Genomic DNA, 14,387 nt, shown 5'->3' on the forward strand with positions numbered 1-14,387 from the left:
GATGAGCTGTGCCTACTTGGGAGAGTCCGTGATGATTCCGGGAAGGAGGGGGCGGAGAGCGTCAGAGGGCTCTGACCTGGTTATCCATCCGGCTGCTCTTCCTGGTCACGTGTATGCAATTTTGTCCTAACTGCAACGTGGCGATGGGGTTTAGGTCTCTGCGGCTGTGAGGAAGCTCTGTAGACCCTGCTGGGTAAAGTGTTTGCAGCATGGCTGCTTTAGGATCATCCACGTTCCTGTCAGCACTCCTTCATCCAGGCTCTGTACGCAAGTCCAGCAGGCTCTTTGCTTCCCCAGGTGAACTCCGGTGGAACTGCACTTTGGTTCCTCATTAGGACATTGTTCATACCACACCCGGGGAGGGAATTTTAGGAACACGGAATTGTGTCTGAGAACAACCAAGTCAGTGGGGCTGGAGGATGGAGTGGAGGGTGCAGAAAGGTGGGGGAGGGGAGAGGAGAAAAGGGACAGTTCTCAGAGGGAGGCAGGGCTGGATCGTGTCAGGCAGGCCTCACAGGCAATAGTGATTCCAGTTAAAACCTGTCTCAGGAAGATCCTACTGTGAAAATGACATTGAGTGCCTAACTGTAGGGAAGAACTACAGTGATGAAACCAGCAACTGCAGATATAGTTTGAATCGATAGCTTCATCGGTTTCAGTCTGATTCACGTACTCCTTTTATTGTTTGAGAGGGACAATGAAACCACACTTTCTGTGAAGTCAAAGAGCACGAGACACATGGGGAAATCCTCCAGGGTAGCTTTTACTCCGTCCACCCGGTTTATGAGGTAGAATTTCATCTGTAAATGGTTGCTCCAGATGGTTTGGTCATTGGCTTAGATTATCACCTCATCCTGTTTCCTTGGCCTAAGCTGTGCGGGAACAAACAAGGCACACCACTGTATCTGGATTCCCTTGGACTCCACAGCCTCACACCCAGGAGAGAAAGGCATGTCTATTCCCCACTTCAAAAACCAGACCCACTTGTTAACATGGAAAACAATTTCTCAAGTATATTTAAAGTGTTGACTACGGTCATACAGTTTTTCAAACTCCTGGCATTCATCTTTTCCCCGTCTCTCAATTCCTGTCTTGTTCACATTATCTTTTTTGATTGCTTCTTAGTATAAAAACAAACACACCAAAGATGTGGGGCCACTGTGCACACTAGCAGGCCCATACAGAAAACACACAAAAGTTTATATGCCATTTACAGTAACAGCTCAAGATAGAAAGAAAGGCTTTGAAATACCATGCTTGCTCCAAGGTTAGCCGACCCAGGGCAACACAACGTGTACTCCTTCAGCATTTTCCTTCGCCACTGTTTAACAGCGGCAGCTAAAAGGCCCCAAATCTAATCGTCCGAATACACAGCAGTCAGTACACAGTCTGTACAGTGTGTTCTCCACCCCAGTAACAGAACCTTTCACATTCCCGTCCCCGTTCCTTTAAACTGAGGTGGGGGTAGCACAAACTAGGAAGTCATGTCGTAGCAATGTATCCCCTCAGAGAACTGCAGTTGCCAAGATTTTCATGTGCTTCAGGGAAGAGCCTACTGGAATAAACAGCGATGGCTATTTTCCAGTAAATATGGAATGAAAACTAACATTTACCCCAATCTGAGGTGTAATCTCATTGTTTTGGGACACAACTGCTGTACACCGGACAACTGCAGCCACCACCCCAACACCTGAAGAATGCCCCTGACGGTCGGCCACGTCAGGATGAGCGCCTTTCAAAGTTCATCGTGATTTTTTGTGAGGTCTTCCCCGTAATTGGTCGCTTGGCTTCCCACAAACATGTTCCAGTTGTCTAGAATCTCCTCCTTGGTTAGCTTCTCATCCTGCGGGAAGACAGAGAGCTGTCAGGGGATGCTGGGAGCTCTACCGCTTAGCATCCCGCCCACTCTGCCTCATGGATCTGCAGTGTTACAAACAGCACATCTAATAGCCAGCAGCCAGCGTGTGGGTGTATCTCCCACGACTGCCACACAACTCCAAGCTGGAAGGAACTCTCGCTGTCTCCGAAGGCTGTGCTACAGTGCCTCAGGCGGGTGTCTAAGAATTAAGAAGACAGACCTACACGCAATGCAGGCATTTCTGAACAGGCCAGAGGGATCTACTTCTCCTTCACGGCCTCACTGTGTAACACGCAGGGCTGCAAAGCTCAGTGTTCGGGACAAGCATCAGGGTCAGATGAGGCAAGAGTTTTGTCTTAATCTTATCTCCTTGCTTGGACTCTAACACATTATTAGCACTACAGAACTCGGGAGGGAACCCAGAGCCTGACTCAGGACATTCCCAGCCCCTAATGACTTAGATACCTAATAGTGGATATGGAAATACTGATAATCCTTAGAGCTCCTGACGGCGAGCAAGCAAACAGTCATTTGACTTCCAATGGGATGGACTCCCTATGCCAGGCATATCATGGAAGTTTGATAAATATCTGAACCTAGATGAAGGAAGGAGTAAGCCTGTCTCAGGTCATACTGGGTTCATTTCTTAAATCCATGCCTACTATATCAAAGATGTTCATGCTTTACCATCACACCCTAGAGGCTGTGACTTAGTAATTTAGTCTACAGCCCAGCAATAATGACGCCTACACAGTACAGGCGTAATGAACAGGCGTGTACAGGCACATGGCCAAATGGAGCCAACGCTATCACTAACAAGGCAAACAACCCCAATCTTGAACAAACTGCTTCCTGCCAATCAATGGCTCTGAACATGGAAGCTACCTTGTTTTTGTCCGACTCGTAAACCAGGTGCCGGGCCTCGGCTTGCGCGTGGTCGTAGTCCTGCGGGAGGATCCAGTGGCGAATCTCGTCCTTGTCCAGCTTCCCATCCTTGTTCAGGTCACGGAAGTCATTGAACTGCTCCCGTTCCGACAAAACCCAGTCTGGCTCAGGGCCGTTGTCCTCGTGGGAAAACATATCCGCTGGAAGGCAAAGTTGTTAGCAGTTACAGAAGACGAAAAACTTGACCCCTGAGTTTTTAGAACGGTGACCATCCAGGGAGAGAGATAGATCACAGCAGGTGCAGAGCTGGGGAGGGGCCACTGATCTACATACTACAGACACCACAAGGTGTGACGGAAGACTTGGTTAGAAGCCAGAAATGAGCCTCAGGGTCTCTCAATTCAGTGTCTGAGCCCAAAGCTTGTAAAATGCAGATAATAATCCCTAAATCATGTTTATGCAGACCAGAGGGCTACTTCTGGGAGAACCTCTATTCCAACTGGTGCCATAGTGGGGAAAGCAAACACACCGGGCAAGTTCCACGGCCCACATTAGAAGCATCCTGTATTCATTTTCATTTCAGTTCCTTTATATCCTCTGAAGTAGCTGTTTTCTCCCACCTTACAAATGAGAACGATGTAAAGATGCAGGCCACAAGGGACCCCAGGAGGCTGCAGGAGACCCCAGGAGGCTGCAGGGGACCCCAGGAGGCTGCAGGGGACCACAGGAGGCTGCAGGGGACCCCAGGAGGCTGCCAACCCTGTCCCCTCCTCTACGGTTATTACTACAGCTTCCCTCATCAAGGGATCTTATTTCACTCAGCCCTCTAACAATTACTATAAGATCGGTTGTTATCTCAATTTTATAAAATGCCAGAATAAAGGAGAGGGGAACATTCAGGCGCTGCTTTTTTGTTTGTTTTGAGTCAGGGTCTCACGATACAGCCAGGCTGGCCTGGAACTCAGTATATAGAGCAGGGTACTTGGAACTCTCAGACACTACCTGCCTCTGCCTGCCAAGTGCTGGGATTAAAGGGATGCTCTGGTACCCTGATGTTATTGGCTGCTTACACCCCATGGCTGGTTTCTCTTTCATGGAAATACAGTTTTGAAACCTTAAATGGAAAAAAGTTTCAATACAGAAGAAAAACAAAGTTCTTTGTGATAAAATTTCAGTGTAGAAAAAAAAAAGATTTTGGTTGTAAAGTTTTCATTTGGGAAAAAAAATGATAATGTTTCAAAATAGAAAAAAGGTTTTTCTGTATAAAGTTTAAACAAAAGGGAAAGTCAGTCCTCAGCTCCAGCAGGCACTTGGTAGAAGCAGGGAAGAGCCACAAGGGAGCCCCATGCCTTTAGTCCCAGCACTCAGGAGGCAGACACAGGCAGATCTCTACTGTTTAACAATCAGGCACAGAGAAACCCTGTCTTCAAAAACCAAAAAGAAAACGAATAATCATGCCTGATTTTTGCACATTTTGTGTGTTTGTGTGTGTACGTTTCCATGTGCCCTACGTGTGTGGTGGTCAAGTTATGTCAGGTGTCAATTATCTCACCTGGTAATTTGAGACAGGGTCTCGGAGTTCACTGACTGGTGAGACCGGCTGGTCATTGAGCCTCAGTGTCCTGCAGTCTCTGCCTTCCAAGCGCTGGGATTACAGGTATGTGCCACAGCTCTGACTTTTTATGTGGAAACCCGAGATCTGAACTCAGGTCTTCCTGTTTTCTCGGAAGCACTACGCTAACTGAGCAAATGCCGCCCCTGCACACTGGTTTTGAGAAGGGGTTGTCATACGAGCCGCTCTGAGCTTCACTCTACCCTGCAGGAATGGGTGCAGTTTGTCCTCAGGTAACAGACGAGAAGACTGAGGCAGACAGGAATTCCTGAGCTCTCTCAAAGTCACACAATCAGTGGTGGGAAGGCCAGGACTCCGAACCCCAGAGCCCTTTCCAGGACGCCACCCTAACAAGTCCTTGGCTTGTCCAAGGAAAGAACACCCTAGAAATCAGGTCCCTAACCTGACAAGTCTTTCTCACTATTGGCTGCTGAAATTTGATTCTCATGAATAATACATTCCTCCCCTCTCTGTACGGTGTACACGATGAAATGTTTCTTTCGGTCAAAGCCACTCAGAATTAATTCAATGCAGAGTACAGGAGGACCGTAAAGAGAGTACACTGTGAGTCAAAAGTACCGCATTGATTGTTTTTATCAGGAAGCCTTTCTCTTTGTCTAACTCACTCACTGCTGTCATGGTGACAGGTCGGAGGCTCTGAATCTCCCCTCCCTTATGGGCCTCTTAAAAGGAAGGCTCTACTCCAGCGCTTGCACTGATGAGGTCACCATTAGCATTATTGTACAAAGCCTTTAATTACCTAGGCAGAGGGCTAGCTGGCCATTCTCCACGACTGACAGGAAGTGTTTGGTTCTAGGGCCATGTATGACTTTTCCCAGTGAGCAGAAGCTATGCTTGCCATCACCAAAAATGCTTGTCCTTATGTGTGGGGACAAAAATCATACAACCACAAACCAGACAACGAGGCAACTTGGGCTCAGTACTATAATTTAAAGACAACTGCATCTGTTAAAATACATTCACACAAGGTTTCCCATCTCTTCCCAGAAGTCAGGACGCAGTCAAGTGATTTCCCCGCAGTGTTCACTACAGACAGGAAAAGAAGGGCTCTTACAAGATGGCGGCCTGAGGCTGGAAACATAAGCCAGTGGTGTGGGTGGTGCGGAATCATATGGAAATTTCCATGTTGGCTGTAGATTTTTGTGTTCGTCGACTACTGGCTACTGGGATCTGAGTTTCAGCCAGGCAATTCTCCCTTATGTTTCTCAGTAAGAAAATGTCAACTATGGGATTCCCAGGCAAATGACAGAACACCAGAGGATGAGTGGGCCTAACAAGAGACAACTATGCACACCACAGAAAGGTCTGCCTCCCTGACAAGGGCCTGTCTGTGGCTCTGGTGCAGGCTCGCCCAGCCTGAGCTCCTAAGCTGGCTGACCTACGTCTAATTTTAGTCTTCTCCTCCCATCGACTTTAGTCTCTCTGTACATGTGCGGCTCTCCAGTCCCACTTCCAAGGCAGTGTGACAAAGAGCACCCCTGAGCCCTGGGGTACTGGCTGCTGACTGTCCTCTTGGTTCTTCTCTCCTGGGGGAAAATTAGCACCAACTAGGCTAAGCCAACAAACAAGGCTGAAGAGCTGTCTCTAGTGGGAGTGGGTGGGGAAGAGAGTGTGCCCGGTGTGGACAGCTGAGCCACTGCAGCCTACACACTCACCAATGTACTCGTCCTGGTCCACAAAACCATCCCCGTTCTTGTCAATGTCCTCCAGCGTTTCCTAAGAAGCAATGGGCAAACAACACAAGATGGCCGTGTGTTTTAAGCAAGTCCGAGACTCCTAATGCCCTCTTTGCCTGGCTTTTATGGCTGAACACTTGGTGACTCATGACTTGTTCTCTTAGCTCCCAGGCAAGCCCATTACAATATAAAACAGGTGATGGCTGATATCCATCCCCATGTGTCTCTCCACAGTTTCAAGAGCAGAACCCTTTCTTCAAAGGAGAAGGTGTCTATAAACCCAACCGAGCTCTGATGCTCTCAAGAAGCCCTGCCAGACCGACCAATATCTATCACCAGACATTGCCCCTAGGAGTGTGTGAGAGTCCAGCAGAAGACACACCTACTAGAGGGACCATAAAAATAGACTCCATAGCTAAGATCTAAGAACACTCAGCTGGTATCAGAGACAGAGACTGTAGAGAATTAAACATGAGAGACATAATTGATTTATGAAAGTATTCTACTCTAATTAGTTACGCTTGACTTTTACTTGTTCCCGACCATCTCAGCATCAGTAACTAAATGAATTACAGTCCATTGGGTAGAGTAACTTGAGGACATCCTAGTCAAAGAACACTGCTTCAGTCCAGAACACCATCTTCCCAGAAGGTAACCAATTCCCCTGTGGCAAATTCCATCTCCACTGAAACTTTAGTTATTACTAAATGGATGTTGGGTAACAAAGAAAAATGATCCTTGGACCACTCACTGCCCAGGCCTTGGGGTCAGGGTAGTCATGAGGCAAGAGTAGACACAGACATGGGTTGGATATCTCAGATACTCAGAGCTGTTTATGAACAAAGTCATTTACATTCACCAGTGGCTTCCCAGCAGTTGGAACCGACCCTGTCCAGGGAATAGGTGGTGGCATTTATTTAAATGTCAGGAAAAATGAAGACACGTGGTACCCAATGGGACACTATGGAAAGCAATGGCACTCAGAGGCCTGACAAGCACCAACCCTTTTTTAAGCCTGGCATCTGAACCGTCTCCTCTAGAGGCCCCTGCTTAGGTTCCAGAAGGTTTCTATTCCTGTCAAGCTGAAAACCAACCAACCCACGAAAATAATTAATTAATTAATTAATTAATTAATTAATTAATTAATTAAGAAAGGATCCTTTCTTAAAAAGAAAGAAAATCCAGCAATAAAATACATGAGTAGAGTCCAGCTAGCTGCTCACTAGCCCACTGGCCCTTTCTGAGTCCATGTCTAAATAGAGTCTCCCATTCTCTGCATATCTAAGGGGGGCTACAGTCTGTCTCTGTCCGGCTCTGCCCCTTGGCTGTTCCCCGGATGACCCTGAAGCTGTAAGATGGCAGAGTGAAGACATGCAGCCTGGGTGCCTTCCAGTGTCGAGAGGGGAATCTGCCTGGGACTAGCCTTAATGCACTTACTGGACGTTGTGCTAACACAAACACACTTGCGTTGTGTTAAACGGTTTCAGCTGGGGTATTTGCTACAGCAGCTAGCTTGTCCTGACTACTCCCTGGGCAGAGACTTGACATACTCAGCTTCTGTCTTTCCCCAATTCCCAGCAGGCTGAACCCCTGAGTCTCCCTTTGGGAAAAAGGGACAAGATGAGGGGAGTTTTCTCCCTGGTCCTTGCCCAGTCTGCATTTTCACTGTTCTCACCAAAACTACAATTTCCTTCATATGTTCAAACTCCTCTGGGTGCAGAAAGGCAGTGAACTCCTCCCGCGTGGCTGTTAGGTCGCCATCGAGGTCTGAGGCCTTAAACCTTCTCTCGTCCCGGGGCAGCATCTTTTTGAAGGTGAGGTGGTCAGAGCTGTCCTGGAACTCAGCGGGGTTTCCTGTAGGGTGTGTACAGCATTGGTCAACCTTTGTTAGGAAAGACCTTTTGTCCCAGATCACTCATTCTTCACACACAAAAGATCCTGACCCACCCACAGGCTTCTTTAAAATATCTCTATTCAAAAAGCCCTTTGCACCTCCTCTCCCTCCAAGTCACCCCATAACCACAGCCTTACTGCCCAGGAGGGGCTTCCCAGCAAACGCTGAAGAGCAGGGGGTTTAAACCACATAATTTCAGACCTCTATTTACAGATTTCTGCATTCACCATATCACTTTCTGATCCAGAACATACAAGGACCCCCCTGTGTGTTCTAGAATATCTCGTTTAAGTGCCTCTGCTGCCTTCCAAGCTCTCTGAATCTGGCTCTGATTGTCTTCCTTTCTCCCAGGCACCTGGAGATTCCAAACCATAACCCTCATCTACTCTACTAACCCAAGCCCTGCCCCCATGCATGCATTTCTGTGCCTCCGCCCCTCCAACTCTGCCACCATTCCCACAGTCTGTCCATCTCTCCAACTTGAAATCCATTCTTCAAAGCCCAGGTTTCCAAAGCCCCCTTCCGATGATGGTTCAGGAATGCTTTATCCTTACTGCCCAACTTCGTCAGCAATTTGAAACTGCCAAAAGCGAACAGGTTTTCCTTCTCCTTTTTTCTCTTTATCTCGAGAGCTCAGTTCAAGTAGGGCCATGACCCAACACACCTTCCCCTATGTCAGTCAAAGGAAGCAGCTTGGTACATTCTTAGTAGGCAGAGGAGGATGTTACACAACAGGTTTTACTTTGAAGGTTGTGACATCTGGCTGAAAGGGGGTAGCCATGATGACAGAGTCTCCTGTGAGCTTGTCCCCTACTGTGCAATCTCCACGGTGGCATGCCTTACCTAGGTAGTAGCCATAGGTAGCCTGCTTGTATTCTTCCCAGGAGATCTTTTCGTCTTTGTCCCTATCATAATCCTTCCAGACTTTAGCGACATTATCATAGATGTATCTTTTCTGTACCCGTTTGATCCAAACTTTCAGCTCCTCAGTGGTGACTAAGCCATCTCCATCACTGTCAATTCGATCAACGATTTTCCTGTAGTTCAAAATAGTAACAGTAACAATGATAATAACATCAAACAAAAACATCCCTCAAGACCATACTCAAGGCTTGTACGGTCTTGGTCCAGCAAAATAAGCAATTTCCAGTCTTAAATGTTATCAACTCCTCATATAGATTCAAGCCCATCAGTAATCCGATGGTCCTACGATCGAAGGGTCTTATAGTTCATCCTTACCAAGGATGATATGCCTTCTCCTCCCCAGAACCAGGGCCAGGGGCAGATTTCACTCATGGATCATGCCTCAAGATCCTGAAACCCAGATATGACTCAGAATTCTCAGCTCAGGACTTTGGAGACTTCCACTACCAAGTGATGGAGAATGACCTGGAAGATGGAACGTACTGTGTTCCCCAATGCAGTCCAATTCACTTACTTACTCTGGAAACCAAGGCCCAGAGAAGTGGGATGACATTTCCAAGAGCACACAGCTAGTATAACTGGGTGATCACGTAATCTTTACACCTTGGGGTGCAACGCAACAACAGGAAATTCCATGTTAATCGAAGGATGAGGGAGCTGTGTTTTCAATCCTACCAGCTCGGACTCAAGGATTTGAAACATAAGAAGCCCAAGATGACCAGTCTTGTCGGATAAAGCGACCTCTTACAGAAACCTGGCCCTCTGGCAGCCAAAGTAACTCAGAACAGAGGAGACAGACCACTGTGCCCTCTTGGGTTTCCAGCTCTATCATGACCTGGCTCCCAGGGTTTTCCAACTAGACTCTACTGGGGTATCCTAAACACTAGTTCAGGGCAAAAGGCAGGCTGGAAACTCCTCATCTGTCCATAGCTGAGTTTCAGTCCCTAGCTAGGAGAGACATCTGTGGGGAAACTGAACACCCACAGGCTGATGTTTAACAGGGGTTTCAAACACCTGGGATGAGGTCATGCAAGCCAGCAATGACTCAGTTTCTTTCTTTGGGGCTAGAACTCTATCAACTCCAGCGATAAATTTTCTTGTCAATAGCAGTTCTGATTAGCAGTTAATACTGATTAATTAAAAATGGGAACTGAATTCCTTAGTTTTTTATAAATATAGTTCGGTCTGTAACTCATAGCTTTTAGTGGGAAAGGGAAGGGAAGGGTGGTGAGTGGCATGCATAAACAAAGTCAACATCTCCTACCCGAACCCAAGGAGCCCAGCTCCTTCCTCTGGAACTTGTGGACATTATTAACAACTTAAGTGTCCCTTCAAGCACAAATCCCACGCATATTCAGGCTTCCCTGGGGAAGACTCAGCCAGACACAGCAGAATTCCTTCAATGCTGCATAGGCAGGCGCTGCTCCAATCCTGAGGCCACACCGAAAACACTGCCCATTGTTACCCAACACTACTGAGAAGCAGAACCCTAGGCCAGCAAAGGCTCAGTGTCATGAAACCCAGGGAACCCCCCTTTGAGGAAAGAATAGCATTTAGTTCCCATCAATTATCATCCAGGCAATATACCCAGCCCAATGCCCAGCAAGGACTCTAAAACTGTTGCCTGGAGTTATAGGGGTCATCTTGACCTCCCTTGAGAAAGGTCGCAAGAGGAAGATCCCGAGGAAGGAAATAGAATGTAGATAGACTCTGAATGCTTAGGTCAGAACACTGAGATCTTCTTCATCCTGCCTTTCAAGCCAGCGAGTCTCCGGGCCTCACTTTCCCCAGGGTAAGCGGAAACACCCGAGCGACAAGAAAAGCCTGAGGAACAAAGAGAAGGGCGGCCTTTCCTCACTCAGGTCAACAATGTAGGTCATGCATGGAAGGAATATTCCAACTCTCAGCAAAAATGTGGAATGAGTCAAGCCTCCAGGAAGGGCTTAGGGCCAACGGAGTTCCCCGGCCTGCTGCTGTCCAGGAGCCCAGAGAAACCAGAGACTAGTGGACAGGTGGAATCACTCCCCACTTTGGAAAGTAATTCACATTTTTCTAAGACTGTAGGAAACTATTGAGACTGTATGCTGCCTGTGGCTTCACTTCGCAACCCTCCAGAGATCTTAATGATGACGTGTCTCCAATAGACGGTCAAGTGATAGATTCTAAGTTGCCTGGATCTAGCCACGCTCCTCCCTCAGCAGCCTAGACCTGGAGGGAGGCTGTTGAGGCAGAAGACAGACAGGCAATTCATCACTTAGCCCCAGGCTAGACCTGTCATTTTTAAAAGAGCTAGCCCAATTCTGGCCCATACCACCTTAGACTGGAAGGGGCTCAGGCCAGGGACCCAGCTATAATTTTCTTGGATCCTTCCTCAACGCTGGGTCACGGCAAGTGTGGCACAGGTGTCTGCTTCTTTCCTGCCCTAACAACACCCAGACGACCCTCACCGAGCCTCCCTGTCTGCCATGGTTGGTTACACTCTCCACTCACTGCCAGCCTGGCTTTCCCAACAATGTTTGGGAGTTAGGACATCCTGTCCAACACACACAAATAACATCTCTACCTCCTCGTGGTCCTTTCCTCTGCCCTTAATTTCCCCTCCTCTTCCACCTCCCATTTCCTTTCTCTGCCTTTGCAGGTCCAGCAAACCCCCCTCCCCCCCCGCCTCACGAAAGAGTTCCAACCCCTAATAAACAAGTTGGCTCTCGCTTCAGGAACACCTTTCTGTTATGATATACCAATCTTCCTTTGACCAGTCAAGCCACCTGCAAGACCCAAGCACCTCCCTCCATCCTGAAGTCCCAGGAGCCCCGGATAAACCCACGGTGATGCAGGTTTTGTCACCCACACAGCAATCCTCGAAAGACTGGTGTGTCCTCACATGGGACGGCCAGCACCCCGAGACCTAGAACACGAGGACCCATCATTGTACCTGCCGGATGTCAACCAAAGTAGCCACTGCAATGCCTGCCACATGAATAAAAGAGCAAAATCAAGGTCTCCACACAGGATCAAGCCCAGAGGAACTCCATTGACACTTCCATCTGCCACTTAAACTACCACCCTGATGAAGAAACTAAATGGTGCCGGAGGGCCTGTGCTTAGGGTTTCCAGTTCCTGACTTCCCCTCCTTCCCAAGAGAATGCAGAATGGCTGCAATCAGGGCCCCAGAATAAATCAGTCTCCAGGACCTCCAAGCAGGCAACAGAGGGACTTATCAATGGCCCTTATTGTTATGTCCCAAGCAAGAAGAGAAGTACTTCCCTGTCAAATAAAGATAATGTTTGGAGGTGACTTTGAAGTTCAAAGGTCTTTTTTATCACAACAGGCTGGTGTTGCACCTACTTAATAGGCTTCGTTTCTCCTGTTCCACTGAGCACCCTAGCCTTTCTGTAGTACAGAGCTGGCTGTGTTCTTTTCAATGGTAACAGAATACCCTGATCCTCCACCCCCAGGAGACAGGTTCTGGAAGCTGTAGAGGCCCACAGGCAGGATTGCTGTATCCCTCCCCACCTGAATACACCAGGTCTTCACTACTCGTCTCTCTGAAAGGCTTTCAGATAAATGCACAATGTCCAAGTGTCTCCTGGGGGCCAGGGGAGGGAGTACTGAGATGTTGCCCAGCTTTATTTCTAGATTCCAAGCTAAGCTCACAATGCCTCTGGTAGTTCCTTTCGCCCCTGACAACCAGTTGCCAAAAAAACTGAACGCCTCACCCATAATGCTGGAAGCAGAGCCCAAGAAATCAGTTTCCATCTCTGTGCCTCCTCCCCATGTACCAGCTCCTATTAACCCTTTAGAAATATGATTTCTAAGTCTCTACATGAGATTTCTGGAATAACTGGTCAGACGACAAGAACATCGCCACGACCCAGACAGGCCAAGGAATAAGCGTCTCCATCGACTGCCCACCTCATTCATCTCTTACCCATTTCTGTTAGATCATGAGACACTTTTAGCAAGTCTCAAGCGCCTCTGGGGCTAGGACTGTGGGAAAGAACTCGGGTACTAAAAGGCCACAGCCAACAAACTCTGGCTCACTCACGCCCGTCTCTTCTGATGCAACCTAGAGGAGGGGGCGGGCCCTCATGCTCCCGGTTCCCGCGGCCACTGCCACGTTCTCGCCTCCCCGTGGGAGACTATCCCGGCCGGGGCGTGGCGGCGACCTCCACCCGAGGTCTGGGCGCCCGCTGGCAACTTTGTGCCGCCGAGCCTGCCTCCGGCTCCAGCGGTGTGACCAATTGCCACGATTTCGCTTTCGCTTTGCTCCGGAGGTCCCGCGTGGCTCCCCCTGGGGTTGCCGTGGGCCCCTCCGTGATCCCCTGTGTGGCCCGGGCCGCGGTCTCACCCCAGCCTCTCCTTGCTCTCCTCCGGGCTGAGCTGATCGAAGGTCTTGGAGTCCTCTTTGCCCAGGAAGGCCTCGTGATCGTACTGGAAGCTCTGGTTGTCCTCGGCCGGCCGCTCGCCCAGCTCCGAGTCGGGCCGCACCACGCGCTCCTTGCGCACCGTGGGCTTGGCCCGCAGCGTCAGCGCCAGCGCCAGCAGCAGCCCCAGGGCGAGTCCCAGGCGGCCACCGCGCGCCATGGTCGCGAGCAGAGGAAGGTGGCGGGGCAGTAGGGGTTCGCGGCACCACCGCTGCTGTTCCCTCCCCAGCAAGGGGCGCGCCCGGCTGGCGCGGAGAGGCTCGGGCCGCCCCACTCACGCGCCCATTGGCCGCGGCGCTGGCGGGGGAGGCCGGGGCCGCCGAGCCACGTAGCCAGGCAGGGTGGTGGGCGTTGGGCTCGGGTTTCGCCTCGGCCCCTCCCCGCGATCTCGTTGCGAGAGGCGGGCCCAGACGAAGGGGGCTGCGGACTGGAGGGCTCTCTGCAAGACCGGAAAGAAGTTCTTTGTTTAAAAAAAAAAAAAAAAAGCAACAGATGTTCGGTGTGGTAGCTCTATCTCCGGCTTGGAGAAGCTGTGCTCCCTGTCAGCTTCCAGCTGAGAGCCCTAACCTCAACCCCAGGCTTGCCCAGAGATGGGCACTTAAGTCCAATTCAACTCCAGTTAACATAGTTTGCAGTGTGGTTACTTACACAAGAGTCTGGAAGCAGGTCAGAATGGGCGTGGTCCCCTAGGTTAGGGAGGAGGCAATCTCAATGTCCAAGAGATAAGGCTGGATCGTGGGAGGGGACCCGTGTGAAAGGAGAAGTCTTTTCTAGCTCCTGTTATAGGGGAGAGAGGAAGAAAGGCTTCTAGAAAGAAACAAAGATACCAGATTATAAGACTTTTCGTTTCTGAATGTTGCCAAGTCATTTTACAAACCCACTACATGAGTTAAATCCTATCAGTATATTAAATCTGAAGTAATGATACCAACCAGAGATGGTCTGTATTAAATAAGTTTCTGAATGACAGAAATGTTCTCTACATGGGCTGTCCTATATGTAGTGGCCATTAAATACTTAACATAGATCCGGCCCCAGCTCAATAATTGAGTTTAAATGTAAAAAGCCACGCGTGGCTAGTGGCAGTCATACT

At 49.1% G+C, this 14,387-nt stretch overlaps 1 protein-coding gene across 2 annotated transcripts; it reads right to left on the bottom strand.

Moving 5' to 3' along the window:
* Nucleotides 1-984: 984 nt before the first annotated feature.
* On the bottom strand, nt 985-13,907 carry Rcn1 (reticulocalbin 1). Of its 2 annotated transcripts, XM_005364024.3 has the most exons (6): nt 13,219-13,738; nt 8,790-8,983; nt 7,728-7,906; nt 6,032-6,092; nt 2,744-2,943; nt 985-1,843 (listed from the first exon to the last, which is right to left on the bottom strand). In XM_005364024.3, exons 1-6 carry the CDS (start codon nt 13,452-13,454, stop codon nt 1,736-1,738), a joined length of 978 nt encoding a protein of 325 aa, XP_005364081.1. In that variant the 5' UTR covers nt 13,455-13,738; the 3' UTR covers nt 985-1,735. The 2 variants fall into 2 exon arrangements, with proteins under 2 accessions (XP_005364081.1, XP_026643593.1); XM_026787792.1 differs by lacking the exons at nt 985-1,843; nt 2,744-2,943 and adding an exon at nt 5,002-5,402 and having other exon boundaries at nt 13,219-13,907.
* Between the last annotated feature and the right edge of the window lie 480 nt (nt 13,908-14,387).

The sequence above is a fragment of the Microtus ochrogaster genome, assembly GCF_000317375.1.
Source record: "Microtus ochrogaster isolate Prairie Vole_2 chromosome 14 unlocalized genomic scaffold, MicOch1.0 chr14_random_1, whole genome shotgun sequence".
Taxonomy (NCBI): Eukaryota; Metazoa; Chordata; class Mammalia; order Rodentia; family Cricetidae; genus Microtus; species Microtus ochrogaster.